The sequence below is a fragment of the Myotis lucifugus genome, unplaced genomic scaffold (assembly GCF_000147115.1).
Source record: "Myotis lucifugus unplaced genomic scaffold, Myoluc2.0 scaffold_295, whole genome shotgun sequence".
Taxonomy (NCBI): Eukaryota; Metazoa; Chordata; class Mammalia; order Chiroptera; family Vespertilionidae; genus Myotis; species Myotis lucifugus.
The window spans coordinates 652,816-674,295 of NW_005871343.1; the positions used below are offsets into that span (position 1 = coordinate 652,816).

Consider the following 21,480-nt stretch of genomic DNA (forward strand, 5'->3'; position numbering starts at 1 on the left):
TGCTGCTGCAAGATCTTAGGCTAAGGCAGTGGTTCTCAAACAGGGAGAATGTTGCACCCATGGGACATTTGGAAAATTGGGGTTGTTACAACTATGGGAAAGCATCTAGTGAGCTGAGGCCAGGGATGCTGCAAAAACATCCTAAGTACGTAGAACATCATCTCACCACCACAACAATGATTTAGTCATCGACAATAACAATGTCAATAGTGCCAATGTTGAGAAACTCTGCTCTACTGCTCTCTTCACCTCTGCCATAGTAAATGCTAACTTCCCAAAAGGTGGCTGCTTGTCAGACTAGTCTTGCAATCAGGATGAGGCTGCAAGAACTTCCTGCCAATACATGTACTGAAACAAGAATTAAACCTTTGTTGCTTCAAGCCACTAAGATTTGGGAATTCTTGTTACTGCAGCATAGCTTATCCTAACTGATACATCCTCACAGTGAGAAGATTAAGAATATGGGTTCTTCCTGAGTTTAAAATTTATATTTACCATTTATTAGTTTTATGACTTCAAAATTACTTAACCTTTCAGAATCTCATGATCTTGATGTGTAAAGAGGGAATATAATAATTCCACTTTGCAAGCTGTAAATCCTCAGTGAGTTAATGCAGATAATGGGCTTGGAACAATATCTTTTACAATAGATACTAAATGAATGTCAGCTATCATTTTTATTGAGTTCATTGGGTGACATTGGTTAACTAAACCATATAGATTTCAAGTGTACAACTCAACAAAACATCATCTCCACACTGCAGCATGCACCCATCATCCAAAGTAAAGTCTCTCTCCGTCCCCATTTGTCCCCCTTTGCCCGCTTTTACCTACTCCCTACCCCTTTCTTGCTAGTTATCATACATAGTTGTTGTTGTTTTTGCTTAATCCCTTCACCTTTTTTTTCACCCAGCTTCTTATGTCAGCTACCATGATGATCATAATAATGATAAAATAGATTCAGGAAAAATTTAATAAGCAGCCCAAGATCACACCTTTGAAGCTTGGGATTTGAACGAAAGTCTGCCCAAGTATAAACCCTATAATTTATCCACTATACTGCCGCTCCTAAGCATGTGGCTGGAAGTGAAGACGGGATAATAAAAACACATGGCTAATCCTCCACAGCACCTTCTCTGATGTCAGATGGGGACAGCATTCAATAAGTCACAAAGCACAGAAAAAAGCACATGCCAAGCACTTGGCAAAGGTGTGATAATTCTCTTCGCTGGTACTTGAGCTGTGAGTGGCTCTCTCACAAAAAGCTTTTGCAAATGTCTAAATATACACTAAACTCTCTCTACAATCTATATACAAACAACATGGTAATGATTCCTAAAAAGCTAGTTTGGATCAACTTGTTCTAACCAAGATCATTTCCCTCGATTTGCCTAATTAGTTTGGATGTGGTTGTTTGTTCGTTTTTAATCTTTATTTCTAACATTTTCATGGGAAAGAGATCATAGTATTTTAGCTCTAGGTTTCTCTACCCTATTACTATGTCCAGACTTCTGTGGGTAGAAGGAGAATACCTAAAGAAACAAATTCAAACTATTTTACCGATAAGGAACCTGGGATGGGGAAAGGTTGGAGGACTAGCCCTGAGTCCCAGGACCTCTCTGAAGTCCCACAGTAGTCTCTTATCACTTTGGAAAGTACTTGAATGGCATTCAGGAGATCTGAGTCCTGTTTGCAGAACACTTTGACTTTACCAGCTGTAAGAACTAGATCAGAGCCTTCACTTCCCCAAGCCTCCATTTCCTCATTTGTCCATGCAAATAGGAATACCTGCACTGCCTTCTCTGCATTATTAAAGAACACTTAATTCAACCTGCAGAGAAGGGGTTTTACACCTGAAAAGTAGTTAATGGTCTGCCAACAAATACTTAGACCTATTAAAGCAGCTTTAAATGTAAAGAATCCTTTAATAAACAAAGATTCTCTTGAAAATGAGAATCATTTCCTCAAAAAATGGTTTGATAAAAACAGACTGAAAATGTACTGTGATTGTGTTGGGGTGGGTATGGTCTTTATATGGGGACAAATAGGGGTGAGTTGGTTTGTTTGGGTGGTTGGGTTGGATGGTTGGTTGGTGTTTTGTAGTTTGGTTGGTTGGCTGGCTGGTTGGTTCATTTTTATCTGAGGATATCTCGTAGCATAAAACAAGGAGTTGCCCTCCTCCAGAAACCCAGCAAGTTTCATGGGAGCACTTGGAACAGAAAGGTGAGTGTTTGGGGCTGTCTTCCAAGTGCTCTGACAACTTTAACTTTTGCATCAGCTAGTGGCTCTGAAACTTTTCTTCTAATTGAATAATCTCCCCCTCTCCCTCTCACTCCCCCCCGCCCCCGTGATCGCCCGGGAAAAGATATCTATATATCTATATATATATATATATATATATATATAACCCGGACCCCCCCATAAATTTAAATTTTCTTTTAAATTCTGAAAATATTGTCTTATACCCCTCAGATATATTTCCAGGGGCCTCAGGTAGAGTCATAAATGTAGAGACTTAATACAGATTATTTTAACTGATCTTGCCTTCCAGTGACCCTCCTGTAGACAGTTCAAACATCACTGAGATATGCCAGTGAGGAGCTTAAATTTATCATTTGGATTCAAAAGAGAAAACTGCAGTTAACATCATTTTTAGTAACTGGAATACCTACACACCTGTGGGCTTAACACATACTCTCAAATTCCTATGGACACAAACAACTTTCTCAAATCAAAAACATTAAGTGGTTGGGAGCTAGAATAAAAACTGAAATGATTGCACAAGGCAGAAGTTGAAAGCATTCTACAGTTGACTGATCACAGCATTTGTCCTGCTGTCCTGCTGTTTCAATGTAATGCATAGAGTCATCAGTGGAAATGTGTGTGTGTGTGTGTGTGCGTGTGTGTGTGTGTGTGTCTCCATAGACTGGGTGTGCATATTTTGAGCCTCCCATTCTCTCTGCCATAGCCCTGGTTTAAATACACATCACACTATCTTTGTATTACCGTACCAGACCCCTAACTTATCACCCCACTTCCAATCTCTCTGATTGGCAACCCAGTCTATAGTATTCACATGAATCTAATCAGCCTAATTTTCATTGAGTAGCTTCTTGGTACCAGGAATTATTCTAGTGACTAGGGATACAGCTATGAAAAATACTGACCATGTTGCCTACTGAGAATCTTTTTTTTTTAAATATATTTTATTGATTTCTTACAGAGAGGAAGGGAGAGGGATAGAGAGTTAGAAACATCAATGAAAGAGAAACATTGATCAGCTGCCTCTTGCACACCCCCTACGGGGGCTGGGCCCGCAACCAAGGTACATGCCCTTGACTGGAATCGAACCCGGGACCCTTCAGTCTGCAGGCCGACGCTCTATCCACTGAGCCAAACCAGTCAGGGCTCCTACTGAGAATATTACTAAAGAATCTGGTGAAAGGGAAAAGACATAAACAAGGAAACAAATAAGCAAGCAAGGTAATTACAGACAATAATAACTACATAGGGAAATGGCTGCCTGCTGGCCACCCTAGATAAAGCCATGTGGTGACTTTCGGGAAATGCATGCTTTATAGAGGGGACAGCAAATGTTAAGGCTGTGAGACAAGAGCAAACCTGGAGCATGCAAGAGATTATTTTTAAAAGACAGGTGGTGCCCAGCTGGTGTTGCTCAGTGGTTGAGCATCCACCCATGAACCAGGAGGTCACGGTTCAATTCCTGGTCAGGGCATATGCCTGGGTTGAGGCCTAGATCCCCAGTGTGGAGTGTGCAGAAGGTAGCCGATCAATGATTCTCTCTCATCATTGATGTTTCTCTATCTCTCTCTTTCAAAAAATTTTTAAAGGCAGATGGTAAGCAGTGAGGAGATGTGGGAGATGAAGTCAGAAAGACAGAGACCAGCAAGGTATGTAGAGGCCATGTTAGCCACTGTGAGGATTTGGGCTTTTATAACATAAGTTTTTTTACAATGTATTGGGAAGACTCTGAGAATGAGTGACCTCTGTGCTTTTCAAAGGTCACTCAGGTTGCTGTGTGGAGACAGGAAGATGACAAGAGTGGGCGAGTGGGGAAGGTAGAAGGCATGGCAGTCACCTAGGAATGAGCGATGGTGGCAAAGTCTCTCTGTAAAGGGCCAAACAGTAAACATTTCCAGCTTTGCAGGCCTACAACTACACCTGGCATTCTAGCACAGCACAAAAGTGGCCACAGACAATATGCAAATGACATGACTGCTTTCTAAGCAAACTTTATTTATGAACAGATATTTGAATTTCATAAAATTTTCATGTTACAAATCATCCTTTGGATTTTTTTCAGACCACTTAAAAATATAGAAACTATTCTTAGCCTGCAGACCTCACAGAAACAGGTCCTCAGCCAGAAGCTGGCCTGCAGGCCTTAGTTTGCCACCCCTTCCCGCCCACACCCACACCCCGAGTTAGCCCGCAGCTGTGGCAGTGGACATGGGGAGATATTTGGAGTTTATAAGGATGCAGAGTTTATAAGGACGTGCAACTGGGTTCACACAACAAGTGAAGAAAAGGGGAAAATGGAGGAAATTTGCTGGGTTTTTACCTGAGCAGCTGACAGATCACCCCGGCCCAGAGCCCTGGAGCCCTGTGATCTGGGGACTCTCACAAGCCCCTTTCACTGCCTCCTCACTGTGCAATAAATCTAACCACCTGGCACTGTGTTTCAAATCCTCATCACCTGGCACAGCCAACTCTCCAACCTTGCCTCCAACTGCCACCCTTCACCTGCCTTACTTTCCAATCACCACTGTTTTCCAGTCTGCAGGCTCCTGTTCACACCCCCAAATCCCTTCCCTTCTGTTCCTCTATGTCCAAATCCCAGGCATCCTGCACCGGCCATGGAGAATGCCACCTGTCCTCAAAGACTCCTGGCTCTCCCAGCAGGAAGGGACAGAGTGCCAGCCCCTCTACCTCTATTTCTCACACCACATAGCTCCACCTCTATTTGTGTGAGGTGCTAGGATTCACATCTCAGGCCACTGCCTGAACTTTAAGCTCAAAAAAAACAAACAAACAAAAAAAAAAGAAAAAAAGAAACGGACCACATATATATCCTTACATGTGGTAGGCACTGAAACTTTTATTAAAATATTTAAGAAGATCAGTGTGGAGGTGTGGAAGGCAGAAATAATTATATATGTGCCTGTACAAGAAAGCTGCTTTCTTGCTCTTCTAATAATAACTTTTTAAAGGACAGATATTTAAAACAGGAACCACTAGCAATAAGTCGGGGGCTACCTTTATCACTTCTCTTAAACCTTTCTATTAATCCCTCCACACGTCAATGCCCTGTTTACATGTGAACAATAAAAAAGGTCTTGTTGAAAGACTTGCCTTGAAGAAACTCCAAAAGTCTTCTTTTATTTGATGTATTTCATTTTAGACAAACATTTTTAAAACATTCAAAATAAAGACAATATGCTAGCTACCTCCAACAGGAAGCATCCAAAATGCTCAGAACCAGCCTAGGAAACAACTATCGAGCCCACTCACCGAGAGATGCTCCCGCCCGGCTTTGTCAGCAACATCTGTGGAAGGAATCTCGTTACTTCTGTTCGTGGTGTCCCCGATGTCATTCGCTGCAGTCCCATAATCTTAAATTGGAGAAAAGGGAAAGAGACAGAATAGTGAAGTTGTCATTAAGCTATCAACAAACACGAAGCCACAGTATGACCCAAAACAAAACCAGACAGATCAAAAGATTCCAAACCACTGACAGCCTGGCTGGGGAGGAACAGGACCCGCCTGCTGGGTTAAATCCATTGCAGCACTGGGACTGCGCACCGCCAGCTTCATACTCAACCCAGATCTCCGCATCCTTGTTTTGGTGGTAAATTCTAAACCTCATTTAGGGTGTTTCTTTGCACATAAATTTATACTAGTGTGCCTTTTCTGATTAAGCACTTGACATAAATACGAAAAAGAATCAATCATCTATGAGTCACAGATTTGTAGACCTGGAAGAGTCTTTAAAGACCAAGTCTAACTGTCAGTTTTGCAAATGAAAAATGTTCATTGACTAGTCTAAGGTCAACTGGCAAGAAGGTGGCAGAGCCTAGACCTGAACCAGACTAGAAATCAGCAGCACTGATTCTAAGGCAGATGCATCCTATTTGGGTAAGAAGCAGCCACTAAAGATGAAATGTGAAATCAAACTGATAGGGAAGTTGGGCACACACATGAACTTTTTGGAAGAGTTATGAATCATTAATATTTCCGTTTCAGAATTAATAGACAGGGAGCTGTGCCAACACAATCTTTAGAATTGTAAGGATACATTATCACATCAACATGTCTCAAACGTGGTTGCCATCTTCTGAATCAATTTTAGAAAATTAATGACTGATTTTTTTGTGTGAGCCAAAGTTTTATTAGCAATATTGCATATAAAAGTCAGAAAATTTGGTAAACATAATGCAGACAATGTTCTGTATAAATATTTTGTATTTTTTTTCTAAGTAGATATGGTGCCTTCAATTTGCATCCTGAATAAACAACCTCATTAAGTCAGCCCCAGCTAAACTCTCTTGGTAGAATTTCTATGCAAGCCTTGGGGTAACCAATTTAAATTATATTTTTATTAGCAGTGTTCCTTTGAATTTGAATGAAAGTAACAGAAAAAGCATCTATTTTCTATCTGTGTGCTGTTTTGTTTTTGACTGCAAAACTATATCCTCACCATTTCCATTTTGAATGTATTAAAATTCAATTTCAAACACTAAGAGATATCATTTACTTGCTTATTTTTACCTCTTCATATCATACCCAGCCACTCATGGAAAAACTAAATCATTAAAGTATCTATAGTTTAATATCATGACATTTTGACCCAAAGACAAAGTGCTATCTGAGGCCAATGGAAAGATGACATTAAGTCTTGAAATTACTGGAAAGGAGTCCAAAGCATAATTTTAAAATGTTAAATCACAATGAAACCGTATTTCTCTGTGATACAATTTGAGATACTCTTCCTTTAAACCATATCAAGATAAATAAAAACAAAAATAAACAAATCACATGCACAAAATCATCCAAACCAGAGCATGAAGGAATTGTAGCTTAACATGTATAAGGCAGGTAAAGAAAATATAATCTCCTAGTTAAAATTAGCTTACAGAATCATGTCTAGAAAAAAAATGTCAGTGTGTATATAAAAATAAAAAATTAAAAAAAAAATTTTATAAAATAAATGTATAAATATAATATTTTAATCAGTCTAACTTTGACTCAATCTCAAACTTCAAGCCAAGTCTTAAAATTTATCCTGCACTTCCCCAAACAGAGGCCTCCTGGTCATGAAGGTGGTTTGAAAATCTGTGAAAGATGGATTTTCATACCTAGCAAAACTTCCTTGGCATTTGACTAAAATAGCAAAGTACAAATGAGATGTTTGGTTAAAAGTTAATATAGTGTACCTTTAGGTTTTCCCCTACAGATGAGATGTTTGGTTAAAAGTTAATATAGTGTACCTTTAGGTTTCCCCCTCCCACATTCCTAAAAGAACCCTATTTTATTTAGTCAAAGGGTAATCCATCCTGCTTATCAGTCAGGGAGGCAAAAATGGTTCATGACCCAACTGGGTCTAATCCATCCTGCTTATCAGTCAGGGAGGCAAAAATGGTTCATGACCCAACTGGGTCTTGAATCCAATACAACTCCCTTTTCTCAAATCAATGTGAACAACCATAGCCCCTTTGTTGGCCTCAGCTAATAATGCACTAGAGTGGGTGGCAGGGTGGGCGGGCATTGGTGAAGGCAGAACAATGGGCAGAGGAGGGGTAGAGATGAAAAAAACTTGGGTCCCTGATGACATGATTAAGCTGCTGGTTTAATCCACCCTAAAACATGCCCTACCTTTGAGGAGCCTGTCTATGAGCCAAACTTCCTTATTATATAAGAAATGTAATTTTGAATTGGGTTTACTGTCATAACTAGAAACCGATACACTGCCGTTTTCTTGGTAGCCATGGCTTTTAAACAGGCAATTAGTTCCCAATTATGGAAACAAATTGTTGCAGCAGAATGGATTTACTACTTCCAAGAATAGAGCATGAGAGAGAAAATGCTATTTACAGGCACTGTAAATATCAAGGGAAAATGGTCATCAATATTGAATGATTTTGCCAGGCCGGAATGGCTCATTTGGTTTAGTGTCATCCTGTGCACAAAAGGGTTGTCGGTTCGATTCCTGGTCAAGGCACATGCCTGGGTTGCAGGTTTAATCCTACACATACAAGAAGCAATGATAATGTTTCACTCTCTCTCTCCCTCTCTCTCTCCCTTCCTCTCTCTAAGCATATCCTTGGGTGAGGATAAATATATATAGAGAGAACAATTTTATTAGAAGTATTATTTTGGCCTATGTATTACCTGAAATGTATATTTAACTGCACTTAAAGGTTTTCTGTTAGCTGATTTATTTCATGCTAGACAAACATTTTGAAAAAATACAAAATAAAGACAATGTGATAGCTACCTTCATAAATTACGTCAGGATAATTTGGGTCTGCACCTAAAAAAAAAAACAAAGCAAAGAATTGTAAGTACGCATTCAGAGTTTAAAAAATACTAACTTATTCCCACTAAAATGAGCCAAACATTTATTGAAGATTTTATGACTGAATAAATTGTTTTATAGGACAGGTCAATAAAACCTGAAATTCTGTTTACTTTATGTTAACTCTGTTCCCCTCCCAGGCCCACAACCTCCACCCCTCTAAAAAAGAAAAAAAAAATCAAGAGAAATCACAAATCATTTTAGCTGGAAAAACTTCAGCAATTAATGACTTAAGACCAATTTTTTTTTTACTGTTTCTATTATATAGTTGGCTATTTTAATTGCAATTTTTATTCCAAAGACAGACCATTTCTGTACCACTGTTGTGATTCTAGGTTGATTTTGGGGGTTCCTTTCAAACTATGCCTTTGGCAGGTCCATTTGCATTTGTGAATACATTATTAATCGGCCTATATAACAATATCTAAAGCAATTTGAACAAAATTGCTTTGTTCACTGCTTGGTCTTCAGGAGGTTGCCAAGGCTGAATAAGAACTTCCCCCTTTTTATTGTTTTTGCCCTGACACAACACACACACACACAAAATAAATGTACTTTCTCTATTGAAATAGTTTATGTATGAGATTATAAATTAATACGTCAAAGAGAAGTACAAAAGTATACCCACTTAATTTTTTGAATGACTGTATTCACTGAGATGATCAGAATATTGTTTTAAAATATTCCTATGAGAATTTGCAAAAACATTTTGTAAAAGTCACTGTCAACAAGAACTGGTGACAAAAATATTTCCTACTTTCCATTCAGAACTTACTGGGCCTCTAGATGAAAGCCTACTTGGAAATAAACTTATACTTTGATATAACATTTAAGTGATTATTAAATGAATTTCCAAAGCTACTTCCTATGCTTTTAGTCTTCACTTATCATGTGAAAAAGTAAAACTTGTAAATCATAAAGCTTACTTAGTTCTCATATCTCTTTTGAAGCTTTAGCAGAAAAATATTATTTAAAATAACGTGAAATGAGCCAATTTTCTGTTCATGTACTCCCTAGTGAATAATTAAGGTTAACCTAAATGAAGAAACAAATAAAAGTGGCCCTGTTTAAATTAAATTTTTTAACACAGTTCAACTAGAAGAACATCCATTTTAGCAAGAGAAAAATTAAGTAGATGATTGTGCACTTTGATTCAGGGATGTTATGTACTGCCATGCAGTCCACACTTTGTATAACTCTAGGGGGCACTATTCGGCCTAGTCTATGTGAAAGGCACCATCTGAAATTATGCAGTGCATACCTGTGCAGGATTTGAGATGGCCCTGTGTCAATTCATGCAAAATTATTGATTGCAGGAATTTTCAGTTGTATTTTGAGTTTTATTATCCCAAATACCATTTCTAAGTTTTGAGTTGCAATATGTCCATATGTACTGTCAGAATTATTTGTACCTGATGTGGCATTCCAGAGAAGGGCCTTGAAACTACCCTGCACTTTGAGAGGTAATTCAGTGAATAAAGCAACAGGCAATCCCAGCGCAGCCCTGGCAACTTCATTCTCCAGGCACACACCCATCTGCTGAAGTCCTTTGCCTTTGCAAACTTCATGGACCAAATGGTGTCCGCTCACTGAGAATTTCCTACTCCTGCTGAAGGAAAGGTCCTATAACCCCAAGTCAGCAAATCATTCTTTGAACTTCTCAGTAATCTATTACTTTAAAGAATCCCACTCTGGTCCCCTACTCCTTGAACAGGGTATATTGAATCTGCAAGGGGACCTGCCCACCAGAGTCCACTCTTCACTTCTAGACCTCACTCCAGGTGCCCACAACCTAGAATTCCCTCCGCACAGGCCCCAAACACACGGGTGGCCACACCATCAGTATGAGCACCCTGTGACCCAAGACCCAAGGGAGGGGTGAGGACTGAGCCAAGATAGATGGGCTGGGGTGTCCACATGCTCACTCACTACATCTCATATATGTCTTGTGAATAGTTGGAGGCACGGGACAGGGGCCCTGGACAGGGACCACCTCTCCCAAAACCACTATGTTCTAGCACGGAACTCTGAGAGTCTGACAATCCGATCTTCAAACCCAGCCTTCCAGATAATTACAAGCATGTTTGGAGGAGGATATCACCTATTTTACTTAACAACTCATTAATTTGATTTATATTTTTAAGTATTTGGATATAAATATGAGAACCTCCTTTTGTACTAGGGTGACTCACCATCCCAGATTGCCAGAGACCAAGGGGATTCCTGAGACATTGGACTCAAAGTTTTAAAACTGGATGGTTCCAGGCAAATCCTTGCAGTTTGTCCAGGAATGAGGGCTTTCCCTGGGCATAGGGCTACTAGTGCTAAAACTGGGACTACTGGTCACCTGACCTGTTCTCATGCCCTCAGAGACCCCCCACCCAGTCACCACCCACTTTTACAGGTATAATTCCATAAGAAAGTCAAAAGACATCATGAGGATTTGAAGCAGATTTATCTAAGCCGGACATTGGCAGGGCCTCAGGGGAAATGACTGACAGGTGCCATCAGCCTCATCACAGAAAGGGAGCACCCAAACACGTTCCTCACACAAAGCTCCCCGGGAAACCCAAAACATCGAATCAGTCCAATGGAGCAAACGTCAGGTTACAGAAAAGTGGGATTTGGGGGTGGGATCAAAAGTACACAAGTTAGCCTATAACCTGTAACAGGCTATTGTCCAGACTTCTGACGCCTATCGCTGCATGCCTTTCCTACCAAGTTTAACCGCAAAGCCATCGGGTGATGTCTAAAATTTCTGGAAAGCACATTTTTCTGACTCCATCATCCTAGATGTATGAGATGTACTGTCACTTTACTTTTGTCCTCAGGAATAGCCAAATTTAGTGCAAGATTATGAAACTCACAGAGAGACAATGTGGGAGGAACAATGATGGGGTTTTTTTGTTGCTTTATTTTCCCTCCCTAGCATACTGTACTATGTCTGACGAGGACCTACTTGTCACAGTAAAGAAATGCCTCTCCAGGTACAAAGGTTTGAGAGGCCTGGCACATGGAGGGCGCCCAGACCTAGCATTTATGCAGAAGAAGGGTCACATTACTCCAGCTGACCTCAGCTCATCAAGCATAGGATTTTGCTTCTGGCAATTGCTTAGTCAAGCGAACCTCCCAGGATGTTTACATTCCCATAGCAAGGTGGTTATTAACATCACTTTAAATGCAGACACAGGAAACAATCACCACTTTCCTCTTTGACTCAGGCAATGGTCAAATTCTGAAAATGTCCTGCCATTTTTAAGGCTAATTTCTACCTGGTTTCTTTTATTTAGTTTAAATATGTCCATCACATGTTGTTATATGCTAACCATAGAAACCCCTGTTGGTGATATTTGGGACTAAAAGGTGACTGAGGCAAGGGGGAAAAGCCAACAGAAAGAGAATGAATGAAAGATGAATGAGCAACATCGGACTTGAGTTATGCACCTGCAGTGGGGATTTGAGAAGGGTTAGGCTTCCTTGAATCCTATCCTAGTAGCTCTCATTGCATAAGAAATCTCAAATCTAGACAGCAGGAGGTGGCATCAAGCCGGAAAGCTTCTTGTTAGGGATCTCTGGAATAGAATATGGGAATCTAGAAACTCCATTCCATCCCACCGGCATTCCAAACAAGCCACAGACCACATTCTCCCTCCACAGCTCACTCACAGGCAGAAGCTACAACTGTTTTCCAACCCAAAGAAGATGAGCGCCAAGCAGGAATGTTTGCCTGTCTGATGTTCAAGTTCTACTTTCTGAAGGATTTGTTGAGCGACTCCAGGTGCTACACTCACTTGCACTTAGGTTCTTACCTAAGACATGTTGCCTAGAACTACAGGAGGAAGACTAACAGGGCCCGAGTTCAGCCTGAAGCACTCCTGGGAAAAGAACAATGGAGACTGTATCACAGTCGGTATTAAACCTGCAATGTCTGCACCCCCAAGAGAGGACCTGTGGGGCATTTAGGCTTCTAAACATGGTCCATAAAATCACCTTCCCATCCCCCCCCAAATAATATCAAACCAGAGCACCTCATCATCCTCTACCTTCCTAATGCTGCGACCCTTTAATACAGTTCCTCATGTTGTGGTGACCCCCAATTTCATTGTTACAAATTGAACATAATTAAAGCATAGTGATTAATCACAAAAACAATATGTAATTATATATGTGTTTTCCCGATGGTATTAGGCATGGTATTAGGCAACCCCTGTGGAAGGGTCGTTCGACCCCCAAAGGGGTCGCAACCCACATGTTGAGAACTGCTGTCTTCATTTGATGCTAAATGACTTAAATGAGGATTTTTTAATTTCCATCTTCTAATCTCAGTTATTGCTCATGAGTAAATCTTATAACTTTATGTAAATCTTCATGACTAAATCTTTATAACTTTTAACTGTAAGACTGTACAGTTAAAAGAAAAAAACATTCGTAGGAATAAAGAAATTTGTGGGAAGATAGGTAGCCTGACAGTAGGGTTCCCTTTCCATTCTGTTGCAAAGATAAAAATAATGGTGGAGGCCAGAAAACACATCTTTTTCCCTCCTTTAAGCTTTTAGTCTCTCTCTAATGCCCTAAAAAAAAATAAAATAAAAGAGAGAGAAAGAAAAAGAAAAGACTTTTCTTTCAAATCTATTTTGAGATTCTCTTTAGTGTGATCTTGAAAAGTATTTCAAAGAATTCTATATGATAAAGCCATAGCAAAAGGCCTGGTCTTTTCAAACGAACTGGCCTTTGTCAACAGTGTTTTCTAGCTCATAGTGGTTGGACTTTTGATTCCAGATCCCTCTCCTCTTCCCTTTCTGAATGACAGGCTGAACTCAGGGCCCGAAAACACTGGGGGTTCAGATGTCTGGGTTTCATTTCTGGCTGAGCCATGAATGTAGGCAGCATGGGGGGCGAGTCTGCTCACTTTTCCTGTACAAAGGAGTCTTCCCCATGACGGGAGTGGATAATAGCATTGGCTCTGGCAAGTCCTTGGGAGTTTCGGGAAGCATAATTAATTAACATTAGTACTCTTGAGACATAAAGAGCTATTTAAGTATAAATCTTAATTATCATGATTAGTATGGGTTTATGGCCGAATCAGACTTCACAGTTATTTAAGGCAGAAAGGCAGGTAGAACTTTCCTTTCACTCCCAGGACAAGAAATGGGAACTGACAAATGGCCTGAGGGGCAAGTGACAGGGAGGGAGGGGTTATTTTCTCAATGCTATACATTTGGAGGAATTTCCTTTCTCTACATTCTTTGGCCTCAGTACACCAGATCTAAATCTGCCAGTTTGAGGGTAATTCTAAGTGCTCTAGTTCATCCAGACGTCATGAATCTCTTGATAAAACAGCACGAAGAAGAAGCTGTGGGGAAAACTCTTCCAGTATTTATAGTTTGTTCCTGTCGCGAATTTTGCATAGGAAACAACAGCTCCCGAATTAGGAAGCATAAGTCACTAACTCCCACTGCGTGTGTGAATGAGCATTCTTGAGCTGTGACATTCTTCCTGAATGAGTGGGCCATGGAGACACTCTTTATGTACTGCCTAAAGAATGGGAAGCTTCAAACCAAGGTATTTTATCGACTAGTGCCCTGGCTAGGTTTGTTCCAAGTCTAAATGTTTAGTCACTCAGGTAATGATTTCCATAGAAAAATGTACTCTTAAACAATCAACGTGTTCAGGTTCATAGAGCTACCTGACCTTGGAAAGGTGTGCTGATTAGAAGATACTAGCAAAGTCTTCAGGATTCTCTCTCATGACATTCACAAGCATCATGCCATTAATTTTTGTTTAAAATTCTACTTAAAAGACACCCTCACCAATTCTAACCTCCACGTAGCCTACACACACACACTTTCATGTCATGAAGAGGATTTTTCTATATGGGGGATTGAATTCCAATGACAGCCACATAGTGGATCAATTTTACCTCAGACAGGCTTATTTTTGGCCTGTAAGCTAAATAGGATCCAGCAGAATCTTAGGAGAATTCTCAGATAGCTCCACGCTTTCTACGTGTGCCTGCACTGCTCTTTCTACTTTTTAATTCACTCTCCCAAGTCTCCTTAAGCCATGCATTAAATTCATCCTACTTCTTGCCAAACCCAATTAAAATGCATCTCAGTGCACCAATTATTCTATATTTTTATCATTATTATTGGTATCCAAGAGGAATCAGTATGTATGCCTGACCAGTTCTCCCAGTGGCTTCCCCCAGGTTCTGTGGGGCAGTATGTCCAGTATTTCCATGCCACTCGAAAGTCAAGGCCATCAGGAATGTAACTACTTCCAACCAGTCTGTTCTCTTCCATGCTCACCCATTTCTGTTTTAGGGACTTTTTGTTTTTATTTCTGTTTTAATTTCTTCCAACATGCTTCATCATCTAGCTCCAAATAGAGAATGAATTCCTAAGGCAGGTAACCATCCCATAAAAATCTTGGTTCTGAGCTGAAGAGGGACACACACTGAGGATAGCAGTTCTGTCATGTTAATTCTCCTGGCTCTGTGTGGACATGCAAACCCACTCCACTATGATCCCAGGCTGCCAGCTTCCTTGTAAGCCAGGAAACTCACAATGTTTAAAAGAAGGGATCTCACCAAAACAACTGAGAAAATATAGCTAAAACATTTTATCAGAAATATTTGTAAAAGCTAAACTTCATCAGTTACTATATGATGACAGCAGAAATATGGAACAAATATAAACTCAAACTTGACCTGTTGTCCTTAACTTGGAATGTACCTTTTAGACCAGCAGGGAAATGAATTGCATATATTTGCTATTTATTTTTCTTTCATTTTAAATGGGGAGGAGAGGGAAAGGAATCCATTCTATGCAAAGCCATTATCTGTATGCGCTGGCTACAAATCTTGTAAATACCCACAAAGATGCTATCACACAAGCCAAGTGAGGTCAAGCTATAATTGGTCACACTGGTGTATGGCCCACGAGGGCCATTTATATCCACTGTCACTCTGGGCCAAGTCTCTTTCATTTCCACTTTCATTTATTACTCCTTGAGAGCTGGGTCTTGAGTAAATACTTAAAGAGAAAAAACAAAATCATTTTTTTTCTAAAAGCAGATATTTACATTTTAAAGACATTTGTAAAATTGAGCTTAATTTTTATTTTTGATAAATAAATGGTTATTTCTCTTAAAGAAGATATTTGAGAAACTCCAAGCTAGTCTTGTGCCAGAAAACAATTCTCCTATCACTAGCTGAGTTAAAACAAACAGAAATAATTGATAAAAATGAGGCCACATGGATAAGAGGAGGTAAGCTCTATCAAACACTGGCACCATACAGAAGCATTCAAAACAAAATACATCAAAATCCCACCTAAAATAGAAGCTGCTGGCTTTACATGGACAGAACTGTGCATATATCAAAGCACACAAGCCACTTCTAAAACTTTTAAACGTCTGACCTTCACCCTGCACAAATTCATCTCCAACCGTTTCAAAAAGCAGTTGGCGAAATTCAAATAAAGTCTGCAGTTTAGTTAACGGTAATATACCAGTGTCAGTTTCTTCGTTTTAGCAGATGTATTGCAGTGATGCAAGATGTCAATGATAGTAAAAACCGGGTACAAGATAGCTGGGAACTCTCTCTACTGTCTGCAACTTTTCTGTAGATCTAAAATCATTCACAAATAAAAAGTTTACTTAAGAACAAACCAAAAGCAGTTGTCCCAAAGCAGAGTCCCTGGGTTAACCTATGAAGCTGTAGTCCCTGTAACATACAAGAAAAAAACACAGTAATCTAGAGACTTACTATAGCAAATGTAGCCAAACAGCTAAACTCAATTAAGAGGAAGAATTAATGGGAATGGCCCCTGCTAGGGCTGTCTGGGTAAGGCATCCAAACATTGTGTGTTTTATACACTCCTGAAAGGATGTTTGTAAATCAAACTTATAGAATTCTAATCACAGTTTGAACACTAAGGAAGCTTGTGCATTCCATAGCCGTGTAATAAATTCCAGGATAATGGGAACATTGATTATGACTGAGAATTATGACATTCTCATTTGCTGTTTGTTGAAGGTGGCTTCGCATACATCACCTCTGTCCATGGGGCTGCCCTGCGAGCCACAGGAGTTTATGCTTCCCAAGCAGCCCCTGTCTCATGGGCCTCCAAGTTTCTATTTTCCCTTCCTTCGGCCAAGCCATCTTTGCGTGGCTTTGATTAACTCAGCGCTATTATGGTGAGGAATTCAACTCATGTACAGGTCCCAATATCCAAACACAAGCCTCAGCCTCCACAACAGCAACAGGTCTCTGGGCAACAACACCAAGCAAGCAAGAATACTCCTCTGAACAACAGGATCTGAAGCAGGTAAAGGCATGACAGCTACCCTTGCTGTTATCGGCGCTCACACTGAAATCCTGCTGCTGGCCCCAGAACAGACTCCTGATCCCAGCCACCCTTTGCCCAACCCAAGCCACTGGTCAAAGAAAACTATCACCAGTCCTAGAAAAACAATTCAGGACCTGATCAAAAGGAGGCCTCAACTCAGTCAGCACAGATGAGCAAAACATGCCAAGGCACTGGTTTCTCATCCATGGATCAGAAAGTAGGATCCTGAGTTCCAAGTGGATAAGGGCCTAGAACAGCCGTGGGCAAACTATGGCCCGCGGGCCGAATCCGGCCTGTTTGAAATGAATAAAACTAAAAAAAAAAAAGAGCGTACCCTTTTATGTAATGATGTTTACTTTGAATTTATATTAGTTCACACAAACACTCCATCCATGCTTTTGTTCCAGCCCTCCGGTCCAGTTTAAGAACCCATTGTGGCCCTCGAGTCAAAAAGTTTGCCCACCCCTGGCCTAGAAAATACATCTTAATTTGTTCAGGAGCCAACCAAACACGTTCCTTCTGCTCATGGTTTTGCCACTGTCACTACAAAATCTCATTAAGCAGTTGGGATAAAAATAATGTGTATATCAGATCATTGTTCAAACTTATTCATCCCCACCATCACCTTCTTGAGAGAAATAGGAGTCCCTATCCCTGGACTTGGCTTTGGCCCTGGGACTTGCTTTGACCAAGGGCATATAGGCTGAAGAGACCATGCGCCAGTCCTGAACGTAGGCCTTAAGAAGCCTTGCACATTTCTAGTTGTCTTTTTGAACTCTCTACTTGCCATAGGAAGCAGGTCTCCTGTGTAGCTACTGCTGCTTCACCCTGCACCCCGGAATAAAGACCCACAGGAAGAAGCTGCGGGTCTTTTACAGACCCAGGAGAACGACCAGGTAGTTCAAAATGATGAGACTAAATAATGATGATATAAGCCCCTGGGTTAAGGGAGGGGGTGTTGTTGTACACGATTTTGTCCATAGTTGAATGGCAGACCCTAGCCTCTCTCCAGATGCAAAAGTATCAGGTACTCACCGTCATCACCAGGCCAGCCCATGAAGTGAGCAGAAATCTGTTTCTCATCCTTCCCATACTCATTCTTGGCGACTAACTTGTAGTCCCCATTGTTCATGTGAGTGGGATTATCCAGCTGGAGGCAGCCGTGGTACTCCGTGTGATTGGTAACATGGATTTTAGTACAGATGTATTTGGACTCATTCAGTATTGCCCGGTTATAGAACCACTGAAGCGCTGGTTTGGGGTTGCCTTTCACAGTGAATGGAATGCACCAGTGGTGGTCTGAGGTTGGAGATTCGAGAAATGTGATAGTTGGAGCAACTAAATTGAAAAAGAGAGAGTTAATAGCATCAGAAAGCTCAAGTTTTTCCCCGTTCCAGATTTCTGTGTCATCAATAGGGGATTTTATTCAACCATTGTTTGGTTTAAGAAGACATATGACCTGCAACCCTGGAATCCATCAATATTTTCTATCCTTATCAAGGTTGATTTAACTCCCTACAGAGAGCTTCAGAGAGACTCCTGCCCCTGCTCAGCTGAAGACCCATGCATCACAGTCACTTTCACATCTACTCAGTGTGGGAACCTGCTCCAAACAGATCCTAGAGATTTCTGACTGCAGAAAGGGTTCAACTGAAGTTGACTTGGGTTTATATGCCTTGATGTTATATAGATTGATCATCAAAACATTGAAGGTCACTATTGCAGTATTTCATAATAAATACAAAAAAAAAAAGACTGGAAATCTTGCCTGCAGTCCTAATCTCACCTAAATTATTTAAAACAGATCAATGCTGCAAATGTTCCTATTGGTGCTGATTGATTTCACTGATTGTCAATAGTAAATGCTCTTTAAAAGCATCACATTTATTTATAATACAGTTGGGGTTTTTTGGGCTGTGTCAATGTTTTGATCCTTCTAATAGCTGAAGTCCTATCTAAACCTGGACAAACAAACTTGAGATTATTTTAACATTAAATATAAAGAACTTTTTGCTTCGGGAAACAAACATTAGCAAGTAGCTCATTTAAACAGTAATTATCCTAGGTGAAGGTATTAAAAATCCCTCATAGTTGTTTATTTTAATGTCGTCTGATTTGATTATACATTCAAGGACTATAAACACTTTTGAGACCTAACAGTATTCTTTCTCAGATGAAGAAACCCAAGTCCAATGAAGGTAAGTATCTTGGTCAAGGTTACTGATTGAGGCAGATCTGAAACAAGAATCCAGGTCTCCTGGTGCCCAATCCAGAAGCCCAGCTTCCTGGATGTATAGATTCCTGACATGAAAGGGCAGGGGGTGGGGGTGATAACTAATACACTCTGAGCAAGGTCACTGCAAAGATTAGCTCAGTGGTTAATATTCTTTATCACTTATTCCTCCTACTCTTTATCTAAACTTTGATAGATAAAGCTAATTCTTCAGACCATGGCTACCACACAGATCTCAACCCAAATTGAGAACATTTTGAACTTCCATGTCCTTATTTGTAGGTCTGTGTTGCAAACATAGGACCACAGTGGGTTAGGAACCACACTTACCTTCCTCCCACAGGCCCAAGACCCCATTCCCAGGACACACTTACTTCTTCCACCAAGCTCAAAAGAGCTTTGGGTGAAGTGTTGATTTAAGGCTATAAAGTTGGAAGCTGGTTGCATATGTTTGGGGGTAACACTGACTTCAGGCTTCCAGGAAGGTCAAAATGATTAGAAATTATAAGTCCAGAGTCTACTGGGCATAGTGGTAGTACTGCCAGTGACAAAGGATTATGGTTGGTAATTTCAGTCATTCACTCCAACCCCCACATACTGTAGGTCCTCTATGAGTGAACGTTAAGCAGTGTCTATATGTGTGCAGTGTGGATTTGTGCATACACACCACACATCATGTTTGTTTGTTTTTTGTTTTGTTTTGTTTTCAGAGTAAAAGTTCATTAATTTGTACCATCCAGCTCAGGATTTTCAATGATGTGAACAGTATATGTGATTTTTACTGAATATACATTCACACTGAGCATTACAACCTGGAATGTTGAGATATGTGTCATGTTATTTATTAATACTAGAAAATAATGTACATATGCTTAAGAAGTATCACTATCCTCTAGCTTAGTTTTAATATATACAGAAATTTAAAACAGATATAATAAAAGATTTTTGCAGGTGATAATAATTTTCAATAACTGAAGTAGGACTCCTCCAACCTTCTCATGGAAACTTGATGTCAAATTAATGAGGTTTTATTGTATCAACAGTACAAGTAGGTGTTTGTGAACAGCCAGCCCCATACTTTAGGTATCAGAACTCAAACGCTTTATATTGCTTTTATACAGAAAAATAAGTTAGAAACTGGTTTATCAGAATTTAAGCTAAAAGTTATAAACAAGAGGAGGATAACCAGCTCAAAATATATTCTATCAAATAAAGACTGGGGAGGCACAGAGGACAAGCTTAAAATCGAAAAGAAGCTTAAGGGAAAGACAGCGCATGAGCAAGAAAGATTAGCAGAAATAGAACAAGTGAATGAGGCTGATAACATTTCTTAATTAAGTATGCACAGAACACGGCATACACCTTTTTTTAACACACGTAAGCAGCACCCAGAGTGCCCCAACGACAAATGTAGGGGTGTCCACGATCATTTGCTATTAAAAACACATGCTGGTCTGATTACGTACAATGCACAGTGAGGTTCACAGAATCTTGATCTTCTCCTACAAGATTTTCTGCCACACAAGAGATTTGCTTTCCACTGTCATCAGATGAAATGTTAGTTATCCTTAAGGAGCCCTGTGTGTGGCTTGTTTCATTCTACAAATGAATTAACAGACAAAGATAATCTTTGTTAGGACTGGTCCCAAAGAGACAAGATTTGGGGTTTCTTCCCCTAATTAGAGAAAATACTTGATAACATCAGAAAAGGTTTCCAGCCTAATCAAGCACAGGCAAAGGAGTAAATCAGACGTTGTTCTATTTCTCTAGATGGCAATTGTTTAATATGTGAAATTGATTTAATCCTGAAACGCCTACCTACCTTCCTCCAAGGGAAAAGGAGTCACTCACCTTGCTCACGATGACACAAAAAGCTCACTAGAGACATAGACTCTCGCCAGTCTATTGGGTTTACATAACTAAAATGCAAACCTGCATTAGTCTTTGTTAATTAAGAATAAATAGAAAGTAAATATACACCAACAATTCCTCATGTGCTCCTATAAAATATTAAATGATCATCACTAGGTTAATAAAACCTCAAATTCTGAGGTACTCTCATCTGTCTACGAACATAGAACCAAAGACGAATCTTACCATATGTTTGGAAACCAGATTACCGACATCCCAGTACAAACTCGGAACTGGATCCCCCTCAACACTGCAAGATAACGTGATAGACTTCCCTTCCTCCACAGTGAGGTTAGGCGCGGCCAAATTTGCTGACGGCAAACCTGTGCAATAAGAAAAGTAAATGGAGACATATACAACTAAATACATTATTAAAATCACAGCAATAA

General features: G+C 40.0%; 1 protein-coding gene across 1 annotated transcript in view; it reads right to left on the reverse strand.

Annotated features, from left to right (window-relative positions):
- NTRK2 (neurotrophic receptor tyrosine kinase 2) overlaps positions 1–21,480 on the reverse strand; it is a 312,980-nt gene that overhangs the window by 236,818 nt on the left and 54,682 nt on the right. Inside the window, exons 9-14 of the mRNA XM_023763642.1 lie at positions 21,278–21,414; positions 20,647–20,779; positions 17,983–18,285; positions 9,834–9,836; positions 8,516–8,551; positions 5,533–5,633 (exon numbers count right to left, since the gene is read on the reverse strand). Coding sequence (XP_023619410.1) covers positions 5,533–5,633; positions 8,516–8,551; positions 9,834–9,836; positions 17,983–18,285; positions 20,647–20,779; positions 21,278–21,414 — 713 coding nt within the window. The remainder of the gene's footprint in view (positions 1–5,532; positions 5,634–8,515; positions 8,552–9,833; positions 9,837–17,982; positions 18,286–20,646; positions 20,780–21,277; positions 21,415–21,480) is intronic.